Raw genomic sequence first — 20,083 nt, 5'->3', positions numbered from 1 at the left:
AAAATGTAATGTTTTTATAAATCTGCTCTTCAAAGTCTGATCGGTTTCATGTTACAGATTACCTCTTTTGTTTCGTCATTTTGCCAATCATAGAAAAAATATGAATGTTCCGAAGTAGTGTTGATTCCTAAATCAAAATGTTCAGTAATATTTTTGATGACTGTTTCAAACCAACAATTGCTGCTGTGTTTTAGGCATCGTTTTAAAAACATGCAACTGGTCCTGTTAGAAACATATTTTGTTGCATGTCCTTTGAATGATTTGATTTAGCATTTGGAGATCACTGGATGTGATTGGCATGTGATCAGATTCTGTACATCCTGTGCTCATTGTTTTTGCCCTGTATTTGGTGTGGTTTAGATGAATATATTTATTATGAACAACTTTTGAAAGCCTTAAATAAACTCCAAAAATAAAATGCATGTGCTGGTGTTTATTATTGCACTTTGCATTACACTTCTAGGGTTATTAGTCTTTAACTGATCAGTTTTTGTCCGTATATTGTTATTATGCAGTAGCAGTTTTAGATCTTCCATGTTATTAGACTCACCTGTTCCTCTCTTAATGCAAATATCTGATCAGCCAATCAGGTCAATGCATGAAGGCAAGATGCTCAGTTGTTATTAAATCCAAAAGAAATGGACTCTGTACATAAAATGAAAGTGTGCTTCTGGGATCTTCACCCTCAGAAGTCTCTAGAGTTTATAGCAGATGGTGTGAGAAAACAACAAGGTGTTGCATGGATGGATTGCTCATTACTGCCAGGTAAGAAAAGAAAGGGTTGGAACGGTTCCGAATGTTGTTTCTAACCTTATACATCCATTTATGGCCAGTCTTCACAGTATTCAGCCATTCACTGATCCTCTGATATTGCACATAAAATCGGCTAGATTGGCTGGTTTCTATGCAATATCTTGCAGTCAGGGTAAAGTCATGTTTACAAGTTGATAAAATGAGCACTTTAGAGGGAGACCAGTTTCAGACCGGATTTGCTTGAGTTTTCTTCATCAGATACGAGAAAATGTAGGCACTTTCTCTGATTCCAGTTCGTTTTAAGTGTTTGATTTTTTTTTTTACTTTGTTTTTAGTCGATTGCAAAAAAAAAACAAAGTCTATTGTTGTTTGAACTGTGACCGACTACTTTATATGTTGTTGAGACATTCTATCCACCTTAGCTATTTTCTTTAAATGTGTGAGACTTCCGGTTCATTAGCCGCTATGACTAAAAGAATAACAAAATGCAGCAAACGGTAAAACTATTTGAGTTACAAACCAGTGTGTTTAAGATTATGACAGTAAATTAAAAAATAATAAGTACCAGTTTGCAACTTAAAACAGCACAACGGACTGTGACACCGGAAGTGTCACACATTCAAATTACAAACGGCCGCGTCGCTTGTACGTTAAAAACAAGGCGGCTTCCTGTCCGAGACAAAATTGAGAGGTTCTTGGTCAGAATAAGTTGTAAGTCTGGTCCACATTGCATTTTGACTGATAAAAAGTGCTAGTCAGCTAATCAAGATACAAATAAATAGATAAATAAAAGTGAGCTGACGAATTCGGTTAGCAAACTAGCTCAACCGTTCAAACGTGTCAAAGGTATTGTACGTTACACTATTTGCTAACACGTTTTCCTTAAGTTTATCTATAACTACAACCACAAACTAGTCACCAGGAATCCTCAAGAGTGTAGTTACTCCTGTGAGCAACAGAGGACGCTACAGTGTAATGAATCAAACCATATAACTTGCCTCTCGTCCTACTGTAAAGCTCAGTCCTTGAGCACTGTGTACTATACAAGTTGTTTTTTGCTGTGCTGTTATTTGAGTCTGGCTGGCAGCATGAACATGACATGTGGATTTCATGTGAATTAATGACAGATAGAGAGAAATGCTGTGAGATTTCACCTTCCAGACTGAGTCCATTGGGGCTTTCAGCTTTAATCAAGTGCGTTTACACACCTAATGGGATGTGCTAACCACATTTGCCCTCGTACCTGGGCCTGTCTCTATCTGGGAATAGACTTTTAATTAATATGAGTGCGGACGGGGGTTTAATGAGACGCGAGACGGGTTTTCATTATAAGATGTCTTCTGATTGTGATTGCTGCTAGAATTATTTTACTTCTCGGTGGATCTCTGCTGGTTTTGCTTCAGGAGACAGATTTTGGTGACCAAACGTTAAACGTACAAAGGTAAACACGGTCTTTTACCCTGGTATTCCATAGGGGTCACACTTGTGATACTGGGATGTCAAAACAGATTGACGACAATAACAAAGTAAAACTGAAACTAAAATTAAAAACATTTAAAAAAATTGTTACTTGAAAACAAAATAGACATTAACTGAAAAACACTTTTTAACATTTTTAATTTAGTTTAACTTGATGTACTAAAATAACTAAAATTCAAATAAAAAAATAGATGTATAAATTAAACAAAGTATAGATTGATTTATAAAATACTACTAAAAATGACAATTACTAAAAAACAAAACAGAAAACAAAAATAAATACTGATTTTAATCAAAACTATAATAGTAGTTTAATTATACTGAAACAAGATAATACAATAATCATAACTTTTTTCTCTTTTTAATGGAAAGAATGTATTATGTTGTTTCAATAATATTTGTTTAATATATAGATTTTTTTTATTTTAAGGGGATATTACACACCATTTATGTTTTTATACAAATATTAGAAACAATGCAAATATTAGGGGAAAACAATCAGATTTTCAGTTAATGCAATTAAAATATTTTAATTACACACACACATATATATATATATATATTATGTATGTATTTTTAAATTTCAAACAATTATTTATATTTTGAATTTGAATGTATATTTAGACATTATCAAAGACTTCATCATGGCTGACTTGACTCTTATACCCTCTAAAATGTTTCAATACTTTGTTTTTATTCTTAATTTTTTACATTAATATCCTATGGTGGTCGTATTTGACCACAAAAATCAGAAGTTTGACTTTTTTAAAGACCATTTAAACTTTTCTAAAAAAAATTGTGTTTTTATAACGTGCCGCAAAAGTGAAAAGTTTCATACCATTCCGATAAAGTAAAAACTGTAATATTTCAAAATGTAACATTTTTCACTCAGTAGAGGGTTAAAATTGGCCTTCATCTTTGTTTTTTCATTAGAACAGACCTGCGCCCCACCAGTTAAGATCCAGTGCTCGGAGTCTAAAATAACCACAGACAGTTGTGAGAGGATGGATTACATGACTAACCTACAGCTGAGTCAAGGTCAGTTTGGAATATGTGAGCTCTGTGCTCCCTGAACACCAAAACCGTGTGGTGCATCAGTGAACTAAATATGCTTTATTTGTGGACGTCAGGGGAAAGAGTCTGAAAAGAAAGGCAATGCACTTTGGTGTCATTTTGCAGTGTTACATTTTTAGACTGTACAGTGAAACTCCAAGATGTAGATGAGCTTGTTTCTTCATCAGATTTGGAGAAAAGTAGCATTCCATCACTTGCTCACCAATGGATCCTCTGCAGTGAATGGGTGCCGTCAGAATGAGAGTCCAAACAGCTGATAAAAACATCACAATCCACACCACTCCAGTACATTAATTGACGTCTTATCTCTTATGCACCGAGAAAAGAAGTTTATCATTATAGTTATTTGGTATGTCAAGTTACCTCTTCACAATGTAATGTAAAGAGTGGTTCAGGAAAGCGAAGCTATTTTGAGAAAAGGTTTTGCAGATGCCTCTTATTTAATTAGATATTTTGTATCTGGTGCAATGAAATTCAGGCTTTTTAAGTGTGACTTAAGTGTCTAAAGACTTTGTGGGGCTAGTGTGTATGTTAGTTTACAGCAATAAATGTTATATATTTTTTTTATAAGATGATTTTAACTTCAGACCATTGCTTCTGGCCAAAATATGAGTCCCTAATAACGCTTCCTCCAGTGGAAAAAGTCCATGTTGTCTCTCACATCAAAATCCACCCACATAATTATTTTTGAACTGTTTTGGGTTGTAAACGGTAGGGCGGTGCTTGATCTGTGCAGATTTCTCTCCTGATTCAGACCAGATAACTTCTTTACTGGAGGATGCATTATTATGGATAGAGGACTTGTATTTTAGCTGATCTGAAGTTTAAAAACGACTTGATTGATTTGTTTCTTACAAACGCACAGCTTTTGGCTTTGGAGTGATGTGGATTATTGTGATGTTTTTATCAGCTGTTTGGACTCTCATTCTGACGGCACCCATTCACTGCAGAGGATCCATTGGTGAACAAGTGATGGAATGCTAGTGTAATGTATCAAATTTTCTGTTTATTTTAGGTTCACTTCCCAGTTCCAAGATCTATGCACTAAATGCATGACTATAGGAAAGTGTTTGGTTTAGTTCTATTCTCAAAGGAAACCTCCATGTTCATGTGTTGCCAAAGCAGCTCACGACATGTTAATTTTAGCTCCGGAGGAAAACACATCAAGCTATGAAGACTATGACTTGTATTCGGAAGTTGCACAGAAATGTGGGATAAAACGTAGTTACGATTATTCTGAGTGGCTGTAGCAGCTTCTCTGGTTTTATGAATTATGAATGTCAGTCCCAGTCTTGCTGCTATTTTTAATTTCGTTTTTGCAAATAGGATTAAGACGCTGGTGTGTGGGAATGCATGTGCGCCGCATGTGTCTTTAGACATGCAAACGTGTTTCTTCTTCATCTTCAGAGCTGCAACACTGAATGTGACAGTGCTGCTATTTTTGCACTGGGTTTTTCCTCGGGTTTATAACACGGGTGAATCTTTGACATGGTGTGAATGAATTCACAGGAAGCGAAAGATGAAAACTGCTCTGAGGCCGAGGCCGAAATATCTGGAAGTAACGTGTATTTATTGTAGTAATTTAGTCAATAGTTTGTCATTTAACTAACAACATTAATGGGACATAAGTGCAAACTTAACATGAATTATTATATGCTCATGAATCATTTCCTTTGGGATTTGAACCTGCAACATTTCAGGTCTTTAACTGCTAGGCCTCAGCACCGGTTGTGAGCGAATCAGTGGCTGGTTTCTGTTTTTGTGGGAAAGACCCCTGGATACTGTAATGAGCTGGTGTGAGTCAGACATGATGAATCACTCTATTAGGTTCAGTCCGGCGGTGATTCGCTCTCTGCCCTAGATAAACCAAACCCTGTTTTGCACAGTTTAGAAAACACCATCCACCTTTAAATGGGATGTTTCTACTTTGCAGTATTACTCCCTTTGATTACATCCAGTTTCCTCTTAGTATATACATTGCCCATACACTATCCTTTTTATCCACCTTATTTAGCAACCAAAAGTAAGCTGTTTTCCATGAATGTGCAAGACTTCCGGTTCATTCATAGAAGAATCAATGCGTAACACTATTTGCACTCCAAACCAGATTGTTTATAATTAGGACAATACATTAAAATATAATGGATAAGAAATGCCTATTTGCAATATCAACAGCATAACGAGATGTTTTGTACGGCTAAAAATAACTGAAAGCGAATGACACCGGAAGTCTCGCTTATTCACGTTACAAGTGAAAGCCTCCATTATCATCATGTTAAAAATAAAGTGGACACTGCGCTGCTTGTTGAATAAATGGGTTGAGTTTACATAAAGATTATCTTCTCTTTGTCAGGTGTGTATTTTAGTCAAATATTTATTAAAATATTCTATCACTGAGCGTAGCTTGATGTTAATTCAGTGAACGCTTTGATTCAGCAAGTTAATTGAGTGATCGATTCATCAGACTGATTCAAACTGTAGCTCGAGCGAACTGAGTTTGTGAACCTCTTTTTTTGAAAAAAATTTTTTATTTAATGACTCTTTAAAAGTAGTCGCTCAAAATAGTCATTTGTTCGTGAATGTAATGGTTGCATGTATTTGATTCACTAAAAGAATCGGTTCATTAGAATCATTTATTTGAATCAACAGCTCAATGGTGTTTTTCTTGCCACAATTTCCTTTTAATTTTGCCATATCACAATCAATTTGACCTTCAGATTTAGGTAAAAGGAGTTATTTTGCAGTGGGGTTGTAGATTCATCCGCAAATATAACGTAAAGAGCAATCAATGGTTTGTAGACATTTGTAGACTTTTTGTAGACAAAGAGCAATGGTTTGTAGACATTTACATTTGACAAGCTTTGAATGAATGAATGAATAAATAAATAAAGACTTGGTAGAGGTTTCTAGACACATAGGTCAGTAGAACAGTGCGTCTATCATTCTTTATACAGACATCTCCAATTGTTTTTTCACGTCTCAGATTAATTTGTGTAGGCTTTATCATAATTTGGTATGATTAGTTTGGGCAATTATGAGCAGTATTTCCTGTATCTGAACTCTAATTAGGCCCACACATATTTTGCATATGTGTCATTGTTTGGAAATACAAATCATTACTAGCTAAATAAGAATGAATGATTATTATTTAAATTTTTAAATGTCTGTTTTCCTTGATTTTAGACTTATGCTGCCAGTTTTCTGGCAAACAGTAATTTCATAATACTGAAAAATATGAAGAAAAAAAAAACTATTGAGTCCTATAGGTGATTTCAAAAATGTTTAAACCATAATAAAAGATTAACAATCATATATCATGAATGAATCATTAATAATTGGAAGTTATTCATCACGATTATGACAAAAATCATAATTGTGATTGCGATTATTAATTACGATTATCACAATTTACATTGAATGATGTTTATACCATTGTTTGATGCAACTGCATGCTGTATTTTTATATGAAAATAAACAAGCTGAAACACTCTAACTGAAAAACCTTTAGTGCTTTTCTATAGTATTAAGCCTTAAATGTCAACTATACATCGGATTGGTTTCTTCTTTAAATGATAAATAAGTGAAAATATGAATGGTATTATAATGTTATACTAAAACTAAAATTAAAATAATGGGAAAAACCCTTAAGATAACATGTAGAATGAAAAAAACGCATCTTAAGCACGCAGAATAACATAAGTGGACTTTGAACGATTAATTGCCGCTTTAAACGATTACGTAATTGTGGCATCCATAATTGTAATCGCGATTAGAAATTCGATTAATTGTACAGCCCTAACGAATTTGTCTAAGTAGGGTTTTTTTTTTCTATCTCTTAACTATTTATTTGAACACTATGCAATGTATCGCAACCTGCTCCATGTTGGGTTCGGCTGGTGTAGTTTTAGTCATGAATTAACACAAATGGGTTAATACTCCTTGACAAGTTCTGTTGCTATTTTCTGATGTAACTCATAATTATGAATCATTCGCAAACTGTTAAACATTAAAATGTTTGTTACTTTAAAACTAGCCTTCATCTGGGAGATCACCGGGATATGCAACCAGTTAACAGATCAAATATTCACATATGTCAGATTTATGGCATGACTCGGCCAGAGAAAAGCTGTTTCTATCAAACATTGTTTATCAACTGAGTCAGTGTAATGGTGAAGGGATAGATCAAATATGCCAATTGATGGAAGGTTTGCGAAGAAATTTCATGCTCCCAGAAGTACTTTTAAAATACAAAAATACAGTAGTTTATTTTGATACATGGTGTGGCTGCTGTATTTTGTATTTTATTTTGATACACTTAAAATTAAGGTATTTGGTATTTTATTTTCAAATATATTTTGATGTATCTTTGCCCAACCCTGCATTTGACAATTTTTATATGAATATATTGATGTCGAATGCCACTGATGAGAAAGGGTGTGTCCTTGAGTGAGTGAGTGAGTGAGAGAGAGAGAGAGAAAGCGAGCGTGCTCTTGTTGCTCCGAAGCGCGAGCCGCAGGTGATGATGATGAATCGATAGAAGAAAGAGCTGCTGCTTTCTTTCACCTTGTCCGCGCGAGCTCGGTTTGTCTCGCTCGCCGCGAATAAAGCGAAGCGTTCGGTTCGATCCTTCACTTCAATGAGGCTGTTCGCGAACTATTGGAGTACTCCAGCTTTGCCACAGCAGCACCGTAGAGTAACGTTACTCCCCTCGCGTCATGTCTCACTCTGAGAGATGGGCAAGTTCGACGATCACGAGAGGGTGATCCTCAACGTCGGGGGCACGAGGCACGAAACCTACCGGACCACGTTGAAGACCCTGCCGGGCACGCGTCTGGCCCTGCTCGCCTCAGAGTCGGACCTCGAGTCGGTTCTGGACCAGCTGCAACAAGTCCCGGGCTTCATCGAGTACAACGCGCGCAGCAACGAGTATTTCTTTGACCGGCACCCAGGCGTCTTTGCCTACGTGCTCAACTATTACCGGACCGGTAAGCTGCACTGCCCGGCGGACGTGTGCGGGCCGCTGTTCGAGGAGGAGCTGTCCTTCTGGGGCATCGATGAGACGGACGTGGAGCCGTGCTGCTGGATGTCCTACCGACAGCACCGGGATGCCGAGGAGGCGCTGGAGGTGTTCGAGATGAACGTGGACAACGACGAGGACGACGAGTATGGCAAGCGGCTGGGCATCGAGGACGTGGTGTCCGCGGACGGTACCGGCAGCAGGTGGAGAAAGTGGCAGCCGGTCATCTGGAACCTGTTCGAGGACCCGTACTCCTCCAGAGCCGCTCGGGTAAGAGCGCAGCGCGGAGTCGCCAAACGGTTACGCGCGGCTCCTTTACGCGCTTGCGCTTCCAAACAACACCAGAACTCATGCATGCGTGCAGACAAGTCTGTTTTGTGTTTAAGTTTCCGTGCATACTAGTAAAGTGCGTTAAATGCGATTAACATTTCATCAAGTTTTGTGTTACTAAGTGCTTGTGCATGCAGCTAAACCAGTGCGTTTCCAAAAAACGCCAAAACTCATGCATGCGCGCGTAGACAAGTCTGCTTCGTATTTAAATTCCTGTGCATACTAGTAAACGTGCTGGAGACGTGTGATGAGAGAGTCTCATCAAAAATGCGTTAAAACTTGAAGTGTGAGTGTTACTAAGTGCTTGTGCATGCATCTAAACCAGTGCGTTTCTAAACGCTTGCGTTTCCATACAACGCAAAAACTATGCATATGCATGCGTGTAGATAAGTATGTTTCGTGTTTAAATTCCCGTGCATGATAGTTAATGTAGAGATGAGAGTCTTATCAAAATGTGTTAAAACTTGATGAAATGTGAGTGTTACTAAGTTCTTGTGCATGCATTATGTGCAGAACCAGAACCGACCAGTGCGTAATGGTCTAACCCAGTGGTTCCCAATCCTGGTCCTGGAGAACCCCCAACACTGCACATTTTAGATGTCTCCCTATTTAAACACACCTGATTCAACTCATCAGCTCATTAGTGAAGACTCCAAGACCTCAAATGTGAGTGTCAGATAAGAGAGACACCAAAAACGTGCAGTGTTGGGGGTTCTCCAGGACCAGGATTGGGAACCACTGGTCTAACTATTGGAGAGGCAGGTGTCACATATTAAGATCAAATCAAGACAGACTTGGCAAACACATTATAGACCGCACATGCATGAGTGTTCTTCATCTAAAGATATGCATTGGTAACAGGTGTCCAGAACAGTAAACTTCTTCAGTGAAGGCATTTTTATCCTCTGTTAAAGCAGCCTTGGGTAAATTTGGCCTGATCGAGGGAGAGAAAAGAATCGCAGCCCTCCCACACTTATGTGACACAACTCAGAGGAAGCGTAATAGAGGTTATTTTGCGTTAGTCGCCATTTGAAATGTTTTTAATTAAACGATTGGTTGGAGGAGGCTGTTAACATCAGTGGAAAAGAAAAAGATTAATTATTGAGATTGTTGCAGGCAAATTCAGATGCACTGCAGAGATCAGCCATATCAAATTTTAAAGACCTTTTTCTTTGTGCCGCTTTGGTTTCTGAGTAATGTTTTTTTTTTGTTTTTTTTGCTCTGATTATATGCAGGCCAATGAGATAGAAATCTGCTATCACTAGTGTGTTTTAGTTTAAAATTCTTGTTTTTGTTGTTGTTACTAATTTTTTAAAATACATTTTACCATCATATTTGAAACGGAAGTGGTTTCTTTTTGAAAATGCTAGTTTTATTTAGAGAAACAAGGACAGTTTACTCCAAAGAGAGACTGGTCTTCACATTAAAGGAATAGTTCACCCAAAAATTAACATTTGCTGATAATGTCCTCACCCTCAGGTCATCCAAGATGTAGATGAGTTTGTTTCTTCATCAGATCTGGAGAAATGTAGCATTATATCACTTGTTCACCAATGGATCCTCTGCAGTGAATGGGTGCCATCAGAATGAGAGTCCAGACAGCTGATAAAAACATCACAATAATCCACAAGTAATCCACACCACTCCAGTCCATCAATTTCTTCTGGCTAAAATACAAGTCCTCCATATTGCTTTCTCCAGTGAAAAAGTTGTCTCGTCTGAATCAGGAGAGAAATCTGCACAGATCGAACACCATTTACAAGCCAAAAAGTTTTAAACAAATGTGGTTAGATTATGATGTGAGAGACAAGAGGAGATGGACTTTTTCACTGGAGGAAGCGTTATTATGGATTAGATTCAGATTTTGGCAAGCAATTATTTGAAGTTAAAAACGTATTAATAATTAATCGGTTTTTCACAAACATGCAGCTTTTGTCTTCTCAAGACATTAACTGATGGACTGGAGTGGTGTGGATTACTTGTGGATTATTGTGATGTTTTTATCAGCTGTTTGGACTCTCATTCTGACGGCACCCATTCACTGCAGAGGAGCAAGTGATGCAATGCTACATTTCTCCAAATCTGATGAAGAAACAAACTCATCTACATCTTGGATGACCTGAGGGTGAGTACTATTTCAGCAAATTGTCATGTTGGGTGAACTTTTCCTTTAATGGTGGGTAATTCTCCAGCTGGTCTGTGGTCAGTGAATGCACACATCAGAAATGGATTAACTGGTCCAATGTTGGTTGATTTGAATTTTTTTTTTTACCTGCAGAGGTGGACCAAACGATGTGATGCGATGTGCTCTTGTGGATCTAATCAATAATTAATTGTTTCTCTAAACGAAGAGTCTGCTAACTCCATTTTTAATGAGCAGAAACTGTGACCTTGGCACAAACAGACTCACAGATTATGGTTCTTGCAATGTTCTTATAACACGTATGTTATTAACCAGCACACATTTCCCAGAATTCACCATGCAGCTCCTAGTTTGCATCATTGTGCTCCCATGATGCCTTCAGCCTGGTTTCATCCATCCATCTATCTGTTTATGCAGCGGTGGGTTTGACGCTGTAATCATATTGACATGTGTGTTTTGATGCCGTGCGTGCCCTTGCCACTTAAGAGGTTAACACTGGCGCACGTCTGAGGATGCTGCGCCCAGACGGTTTCCATGGCGACCTTATCGCTCATCGGCCGCCCGTGTTCATTCAGAGCGGCGATTGATTTCAAGAATCCAGTCGAGTGCGAACCCTGCGCGTGCTTTGTGCGTCTGCTCCTTTCCTCTGGTGCCGTTTGAAACGAGTGTGTATGACATATTGTGGTGTGTGGATGATTCACACAGTCATACAGAACGTGTGTGTGTTTATGTAGGCACGGATGATCTGAACGCTGATGCTGGCAGCCGGTGTCTTGCAGCTTAAACTTTGCTGTCAGTCATTTCTTTAGATCAGTCAGTGAGCGCTGATTATCTTGTCGAGTTTCGCGTGTGTTGAGGCTGTGGGCGTCTTCGTGGGATGTTATTGTCCGTGTGCAATTACAGTAATGAAACATGATCTTTTGAGAACAAGCCTTGAGTTGATGGTAATGATGATGATGAAGCAAAATGTCTTTGTAAACACAATATTAACTAGCCATTTTTGCTCCATAATGGGATGAAACTGGTTAAAATGTTTTAATAATTAAGGTGTTTTTAAAAGAAGTCTCTTCTGCTCACCAAGACTGCATTTATTGGATCAAAAGTACAGTAAAAATTCATTTTGTTAAATGTTACAATTTAAAATGTCACCGTGTGAATTAGAAGGATTTCTGAAGGATCATGTGACACTGAATACTGGAGTAATGATGCTGAAAATTCAGCTTCACATCACAGGAATAAATTACATTTTACAATATATTCACATAGAAAACAGATATTTGAAATTGTAGTAATATTTCACAATTTTACTGTTTTTACTGCATTTTCGTAAAATAAATGTAGTCTTGGTGAGCAGACGAGACTTCTTTCAAAAACATTAAGAATCCTAATTATTCCGAACTTGAAGGAGCAGTTCACACAAAAATGGCTTTTTTATTTCTTTATTTTTGAAGCTAACATGAAACCTCATTTGAAACCCATTTTTGAACCATAGTATGACACATGTCTGTGTGAAACAGAATAATTAACTAAAGATGTAGAAAATTCACCTTAAAATGATCCAAACCTGTGTGATGTTTGTTCTTTGGGATATTTTGAAAACATTGAGGTCCAAACAACTTTGAGAACAAGTCTTGAGTTTGTGATGATGATGTCATAGTGCATCTAAAATGTGTTTATTAGGGCTGTCATAATGACTGAAAAACTAAATTCGAATTTTCTACTTAAATATTATAAAAATTCGAATTATATTTGAATTTAAAAGGCATAATTTCAGTTAGGGGAAAAAAAGCTTTTGCCTTCTCTGAGGCCACAAGAGGGTGCATCGCGCAAAATATTATGCACATTTCTTCAAAGCGTAATAAAATAACACGACTATCTTTGAAAAAAATGTGCATAATGTTTAAAATAATGTTTATAAATCATATATAATTAATAAAGTTGCTTAAACAATTAGAGAACACTCTAAAAAATGCTGGGTTGTTTCAACCTAACTTTGGGTCAAATATAACTTTTGGGTTAAAAATTTTATGTAAAAATCGAACCCAACGGTTGGGTTAGTCCATATTTGACCCAAAGTTGGGTTGAAACAACCCAGCATTTTTTAGAGTGGAAAAAAAACAGCACCATGCATGTATGTATAGTTTAATACAAAGGACCGAACACCAATCACAAAGAGTAGGCTACTTTCTTCATTTAAAAACATGAGATACAGTGAGATGGGGGAAAAAACGCCATAAAGTCTTGAGACATGTTTTTTATAAGTTGAACTTGCATTAATTTTACATGGCTTTCTAAACATGCCGTTAGATCATAGATGTCCCTCTAGAAAATGTGATAAATATGTGTTCTGTGTGAACGGCTTGGTTTCAGTTTTGACGTAAACGACAATCTCCACACTGATGCTATCGTTTTCCGCAATATATGAATGAACAACGTAGCAGCGCCAAAATGTGTGGTAACTGTTATAGCTTAATCGATTTATAGTTTCTTATCTTGGAATATATTAATATACGACCATAAGGGGGATACGACCATACGGTTAGAAACGTCATTGACACCTTGTCACCAATGACAAGCCAGCATCCCCAATAAAAGCGAGAGTTTGCGAGGACCTTTACCACAGTAGAAGAATTTTCTTGAGAAACACAGACCAACTAGAATATACGTTTTCAGCAGATCATGGTTATTCCAAAAATGCCAAGTCGACGACCAACGAAAAGAGTGAGTAGTTAAATGCATGGTTTCTCTGTGATAGGCCTAATTCTGTCTCAATAGATATTTTTATAATATCGTGGATTTTGTTTTTATTGTGGTTTTTTTTTTTTTTTTTTTTTTTTAATTCAACAAATATTCGAAATTTTTTTTGACAGCCCTAATGTCTATAAATTGTTGCTTGGCTCAGTTTTTCAACATCAAATGGCATCTGCTACCCATTTTTGCACCAATGTCAGAATGTCATGACTCATGAATGTCAGACTGAAACAGAATTCTTAACAAGAAAAAAAGGTAGTGAGAGTCTTAAAGGAACAGTTCACCCAAAAATGATGTTTCAACCCTGTATGACTTTTTCTTATCTGCGGGACACAAAGAAAATATTTTGTTGAGGAATGTTAAGTATAAATTGTTGCTTGGATCATGTTTTCATGTTAAAGGCCATGTTGTGCTGTAATGTGACGTATATCTGAGTAAAACATAATTTACAAGAAAATGTAGGGTGAGATTTAAAGAAACCGTTCCAAAATGATCCAAACCTACATGACTTTTATTCTTCTGTGGGACATAAAGAAGATATTTTGACGACTGAGGTCCAAACAACCTTGAGTTGGTGTTATTGATGATTATGATGAATCATTGTGCATCTAAAATGTGTCTGTAAATTGTTGCTTGGCTCAAATTTTTTTTGGGGGGGGAACAAATGCCATTTGTTGCCCATTTCTGTACCGTAATGTGATGCACGTCTGAGTGAAACAGAACATTCAACAAGAAAATGTAGGGTGAGACTTAAAGGGGTCCTATTATGCTTTTTCACTTTTTTTTAATTCGAATGGTTGGGGGGTGGGGAGGGGCGAAGTTGTGGTTAGAACACTTGGTTGAGTTAGTGCATCAGAGAAAACGAAGAAGAGCTGCTGTGCTGTAGCGTCAAATTTTCGGCATGTCTAGAACAATTCTTACAAGTATAACATGACGTAGCTGGGCGCCTTATTTTCTATTTTATAGAAAATAAAGTATTTGAATTTTAAAGCCGTCTAAGCTGTTCGCCGATCACAACGTACTGGGACAGCTAACCAATCACAACACATTTCGTTTTTTTCGAAAGGCGGGCCTTCATTAAAACCCAGAACTAATCGAGCCGTTTGTGCCAGGCTGGGGATAAAGGTATTTTAATAATGTAAATTATGTGAAAAATAATAAGTTTTTCGAACCACCAAGCATGAGAGCATGTTCTAGTACACCCCCAAAACAAAATCAAGACTTTGTAAAAGAGCATAATAGGACCCCTTTAAAGGAACAGTTCACCCAAAAATTACAATCAAACTTGCATGACTTTTGTTGTTCTGTGGGACAGAAAGAAGATATTTTGAAGAACGTTGAGGTTCAAACAACATTGAGAACAAGCCTTGAGTTGGCGATGATGATGTTGAAGTCACTGTGCATCTAAAATGTCCATAAATTGTTGCATGGCTTTATTATTTAAGGCAATTTTTTTTGTGCCATAATGTGACACATATCTGAATGAAATAGAATAATTAATGAGAAAATGTAAGGTGAGAGTTTTATGGTTTGACTTTTGAGACTTTCGGTTTGGTTTGGCGAATCGCCTAAAAATGATGTTCTAAACCGGTATGACTTTTGTTCTTCTGAGGGACACAAAGAAGATTTTGAAGACCGTTGAGGTCCAAACAACCTTGAGTTGGTGTTATTGATGAAGTTATTTTGCATCTAAAATGTCTGTAAATTGTTGCTTGGCTCAGTTTTTATGTTGAAGGCAACATGAAACAGCATTTGCAACCCATTTTTGTACCATAATGTGACGCATATCTGAGTATAATTGAATAATTAACAAGAAAATGTAGTGAGAGCCTTAAAGGAACAGCTCACCCAAAAATGAATGTATGACTTATATTTTGAAGATATTTTGACGATCTTTGGAGTCCAAACAACATTGGATCCCATTGACAAAACACAAGATTTTTCAAAACATCATCTTTGTTCTTCCACAGAAGAAACATACAGGTTTGGAACGACATGAGTGTCATTGCAAGTTTGCAGTTGGTTAAAACCCTGTTGGCACACTATTGAGGAGGCTTTTTGACCAGGATGTGGAGGCTGAAGGTCATGTGCACCTTCCAGAAAAACCTTCCATGTTTCCCAATGGTACTTTTTTGTTGTTGCATTAACCAGCATTAAATTAGTAGCAGTAGTTTTTTTGGCTGATTGCATAGTTTAAGTTGCATGCACATAAACAAACATGCATGCATGTGACGTGTGTCCAACACTGACCAGTGTTTTCAGTCCAAAGTCCAACATTAGCATCTTCCTCAAAGTGCACCGTTTATAGGCTCTGCATGTCATTTTTAGTGCGAGACCGTAATTACAGATCTGTCTTTCTCGTGGCTGACGGGAGGACATTGCGAATCGCTGTGCGAGAGATGTGTTTGCTGGAGAAATTAAGCCCAACACAGGTTGCCTTGTTAAACAGGCCGCCGATGCCGCCGTTTCACGTACCGCTGGATCTGGCTTTCATGTCGAGCTCGTTTGAATCTCGCACACATGCATTAGCACGGCTGGCTTTTTCCTGTATTTGCACAAACTGCTTTCAAGTCCTCCTCCGAGCCGGTCCGTGGCTTCAAAAGAGTAACACGGGCGTAATGAAGCCGTTCAGACCACCGGGGCCAATCACACACACACACACACCCCCGCCCACCAGGGCTCTAGACTCATTCTTCCCACTGGTCGCTCTTTTGCAACTAACTTTCTCAGTTGGTCGCATGAGCACATGATTTGGTAATAAAAAAACGTTTATTAACAAAAATGAATAAGATGAGGCATGGCAAACCCCACATGCTGTATTATATACCGACTAATAAATTACAGAAAGTTGAACAAACACTGAGGAATCAAATAAAAAAAATAATAAAAGAGAGCCATAGCGTAACGTGAGGTAAACGGCAAAGATAACAAGCTTTTCAAAATGAAAACAAAAAGAAAAGTAAAACTAAACTTGCTGATGGTGACAGTGCTTGCATGTTTTTTCCCCACAAGAATACCAACATCTTCTCCCTCTCTGGTTTAAGAAGCGGTCTTTTATTTTACTTTAGCTTGAAAATCATCCATCGTTTCCTCAATATTCGTCATTTTTGCTGCGAGCACCTTCGCGCTCGTGCTGAAGCGGCGAGTATAAACCAGAATCTACACTCGAAGCGCTGCGCAGTTCAAACGAGTAGCGTGGTTTCGATATGCTTTCAATTTCGTTTGCCGTTTGATGTTTCTCATGTGCAACAGAAATGGCAGCGCTTATGACTGAGTTGAACAACGCGGTGGTCACGCCAGTGCAACCGCACACAATATTTAGTCGCACAGGCAGAAAAAATGGTCGCAGTCTGGAGTCCTGCACACACACACACACACACACACACACACACTGCTTTCACTAATCACTGATTAAATAGCAAATCAAACTTTGTTTTTGTGCTGTTGTACAGATGCTGAATGTACATACAGACTCCAATCAGCCCGTATCACACATACTCACCTACGTTCGCCTTTAGATGACACTGAAAACAAAGCCGCTCTACTAATATTTTAGCAATAATGGAGGAAAACCTTTTTTTTTTTTTTTTTGCAATAGATGTGCTTTGACAGCGCGTCAACCTGCGAATGAAAGGATTCGAGTGTTTAATAGTGTTTCATGTTGTGAAAGAACGAGGCAGGAATAGGTGGTATTTCCAAAATATTATTGCAGTATGAGTAATTTTGTATTCATTTTATGGCATTCAGCAAAAGATTGACTTATAAGCGTATGATAATGATTGTTTGCACTTCTCTATACAACATTTTTGTGTTAATTAATGTTTCTTTGTGTGTGTAAACCCACTCAAATCCATGGAAATATACAATGGTGTAGCAAAATCTCTACATGTTGACATTTATGCTTTCTAATGCAATTATAACAGCCAGATCAACACTGAGAAATGATTTATTTGCACGCTAAAGTCATGCATCTTTTTATAAATACTTTATACAATGGTGGCCAAATTTAATAGAACATTAGTATTTTCACCATGCAGCTAAAAAATGGTTTAAGTCAGTTATATCTATCTTTTGCTGTAGTGTCAGTAGGAAATATCAGTTTCCATTTCCAAACATTCATTTTGCCATTAATTGTAATAATCCAGTGAGATTTTCGTCTGACAGCAGCTAGTGCTCCGCACAGAGATCTGATCTCATCATCATCCAGTCTGTCTGGAATCCGATGAAGAAACATAACAAACTGAGACAGACCAAAATCTAAAACCAGAAGAACTGTGGCAACATCTCCAAGATGTTTCAAGAGACGTACCTGCAAAGCTACCTGAGAAACTGTGCACAAGTGCACCGAGGGCAAAAGCTGCTTTAAACACAAAGGATGGTCACACCAAATGTTGATTTAATTTAGTTAAAGGGGTCATATGATGCTATTTTAAAGATCATTATTTTGTGTATTTGGTGTAACAGAATTTGTTGACATGCTTTAATGTTCAAAAAACACATTATTTTTCAAATACTGTACATTATTGTAGTTCTTCTATGCCCTGCCTCTCTCAAACGCATCGTTTTCTACAAAGCCCCTCCTTCCAACAAGCACAGACTGCTCTGATTGGCCAGCTGACCCAGTGCATTGTGATTGGCCGAATACCACAAGCACGTGTCGGAAATGTAACGCCCCTTTCCATAATCGCGAGCTTCAGCTTTCAACATAAATGTAAAGACAGTACAGTCCGTCCTTAGTTTTACCATCAGTTCAAGCCCGAAAAGGGAACGGAGTCGCGTGACAGACACAGTGATGATGCTCGTATGTATTTGCAGTACACAAGCCGCGATTAAGAAAGTTGACTCCACTGTGATTTGACCCTGTCTCTCTCTCACGCATACACACACAATGCGATACTCTACACGGCGCAAAACTCTGCAGTTGAACAGTCAATAGCAAATACTTAAACTATTAAAGGCAGGGTATGTGATTTTTCAAAAACACTCACATCGTGACATAGAGATGTGGGGGCGTGTTTGAATGAGGCGTTTTAGCCCGGTCTGGATCAGCCTTCTCTTTTAGATAGAATAAATCCTTTTGTGGGAGACTTTGAGCTTTGTAACTCTGCAGATCTTATACATGCACAAATAGCTTCATAACACACTAAAGAAAAGAAAAAATAGAAATCGCATCATATGACCCCTTTAATAGAAGTTAATTGATAAAGAAAATCTATTTATGGCATTATTTTTGACAGCATCCTCATTTTACGCAAGCATTTTTACACAAGTGCCTAAAACTTTTTTAAAGGGCTCATCGGATGCCCATTTTCCACAAGTTGATATGATTCTTTAGGGTCTAATGAAAAGTCTGTAACATAGTTTGGTTAAAATTGGTGTAAAACAACACCCTTTTTACCCTAAACCTGGATCACGAATGATTCACGCAAAGATAGACGCATTTAGGCAGATCGGGGGGCAACCCCTTAGAAACAAAGGTAATCCACTGCGTCTTCAGTGGCTCAGATGTTGGGAGTAAATGACGACTGCTATGTTCATTATTAAATCCAACAACAAAGGTCATTCTTGTCTACATCTGCTCCGGCGGTGAAACAATGGCGGACTGATGACGGCTCACTCAGGGCGGGTCTAAGGTAAAACGCTAATGTCAATCAAACTATGGTGGGAGGGGCCTGGGTCTGTGTGACTTCACACAGACAGGCATCTGAGATCGGCTTGATTTGAGAAAAGGGAAATGATTTAACGAGATTAAAAAAAACACTGGGTGGATCTTTATCATTATAGGGTGGTTGTGTACACACACTGCCGACACACATTTCAGTTCAAACAACTTGTAAAAGTGCATGTCGCATCCGATGACCCCTTTAACAGTACTGTAGCTTTGCAGGTAGGTTTCTTGAAGCATCTTGGAGACATTGCCACAGTTCTTCAGTGAAGTGACTTTTTATAGGAAAATTACAGCACAGACAATTGGAGTAAATGACGACTGCTATGTTCATTATTAAATCCAACAACAAAGGTCATTCTTGTCTACATCTGCTCCGGCGGTGAAACAATGGCGGACTGATGACGGCTCACTCAGGGCGGGTCTAAGGTAAAACGCTAATGTCAATCAAACTATGGTGGGAGGGGCCTGGGTCTGTGTGACTTCACACAGACAGGCATCTGAGATCGGCTTGATTTGAGAAAAGGGAAATGATTTAACGAGATTTAAAAAAAAAAAAAAAAAACACTGGGTGGATCTTTATCATTATAGGGTGGTTGTGTACACACACTGCCGACACACATTTCAGTTCAAACAACTTGTAAAAGTGCATGTCGCATCCGATGACCCCTTTAACAGGACTGTAGCTTTGCAGGCAGGTTTCTTGAAGCATCTTGGAGACATTGCCACAGTTCTTCAGTGAAGTGACTTTTTATAGGAAAATTACAGCACAGACAATTATTTTTATTTGAAATGTATATGATAATCTCAACTTTTCAGACAACAGTTATGAAAGTTATTCAAAAGGTGATTCAGATCAGATTTTTTTTTT

General features: G+C 37.9%; 1 protein-coding gene across 1 annotated transcript in view; it reads left to right on the top strand.

The window, feature by feature from the left end:
- The first annotated feature begins 7,823 nt into the window (after positions 1-7,823).
- LOC107707957 (potassium voltage-gated channel subfamily C member 2-like) overlaps positions 7,824-20,083 on the top strand; it is a 37,160-nt gene continuing 24,900 nt past the window's right edge. The window contains exon 1 of the mRNA XM_016512078.1: positions 7,824-8,593. Coding sequence (XP_016367564.1) covers positions 8,039-8,593 — 555 coding nt within the window. The 5' untranslated portion in view covers positions 7,824-8,038. The remainder of the gene's footprint in view (positions 8,594-20,083) is intronic.

Source organism: Sinocyclocheilus rhinocerous, unplaced genomic scaffold (genome assembly GCF_001515625.1).
Source record: "Sinocyclocheilus rhinocerous isolate Xijiao unplaced genomic scaffold, SAMN03320098_v1.1 scaffold475, whole genome shotgun sequence".
NCBI classification, from domain to species: domain Eukaryota; kingdom Metazoa; phylum Chordata; class Actinopteri; order Cypriniformes; family Cyprinidae; genus Sinocyclocheilus; species Sinocyclocheilus rhinocerous.
This window is presented reverse-complemented; position numbering and strand designations above follow the sequence as displayed.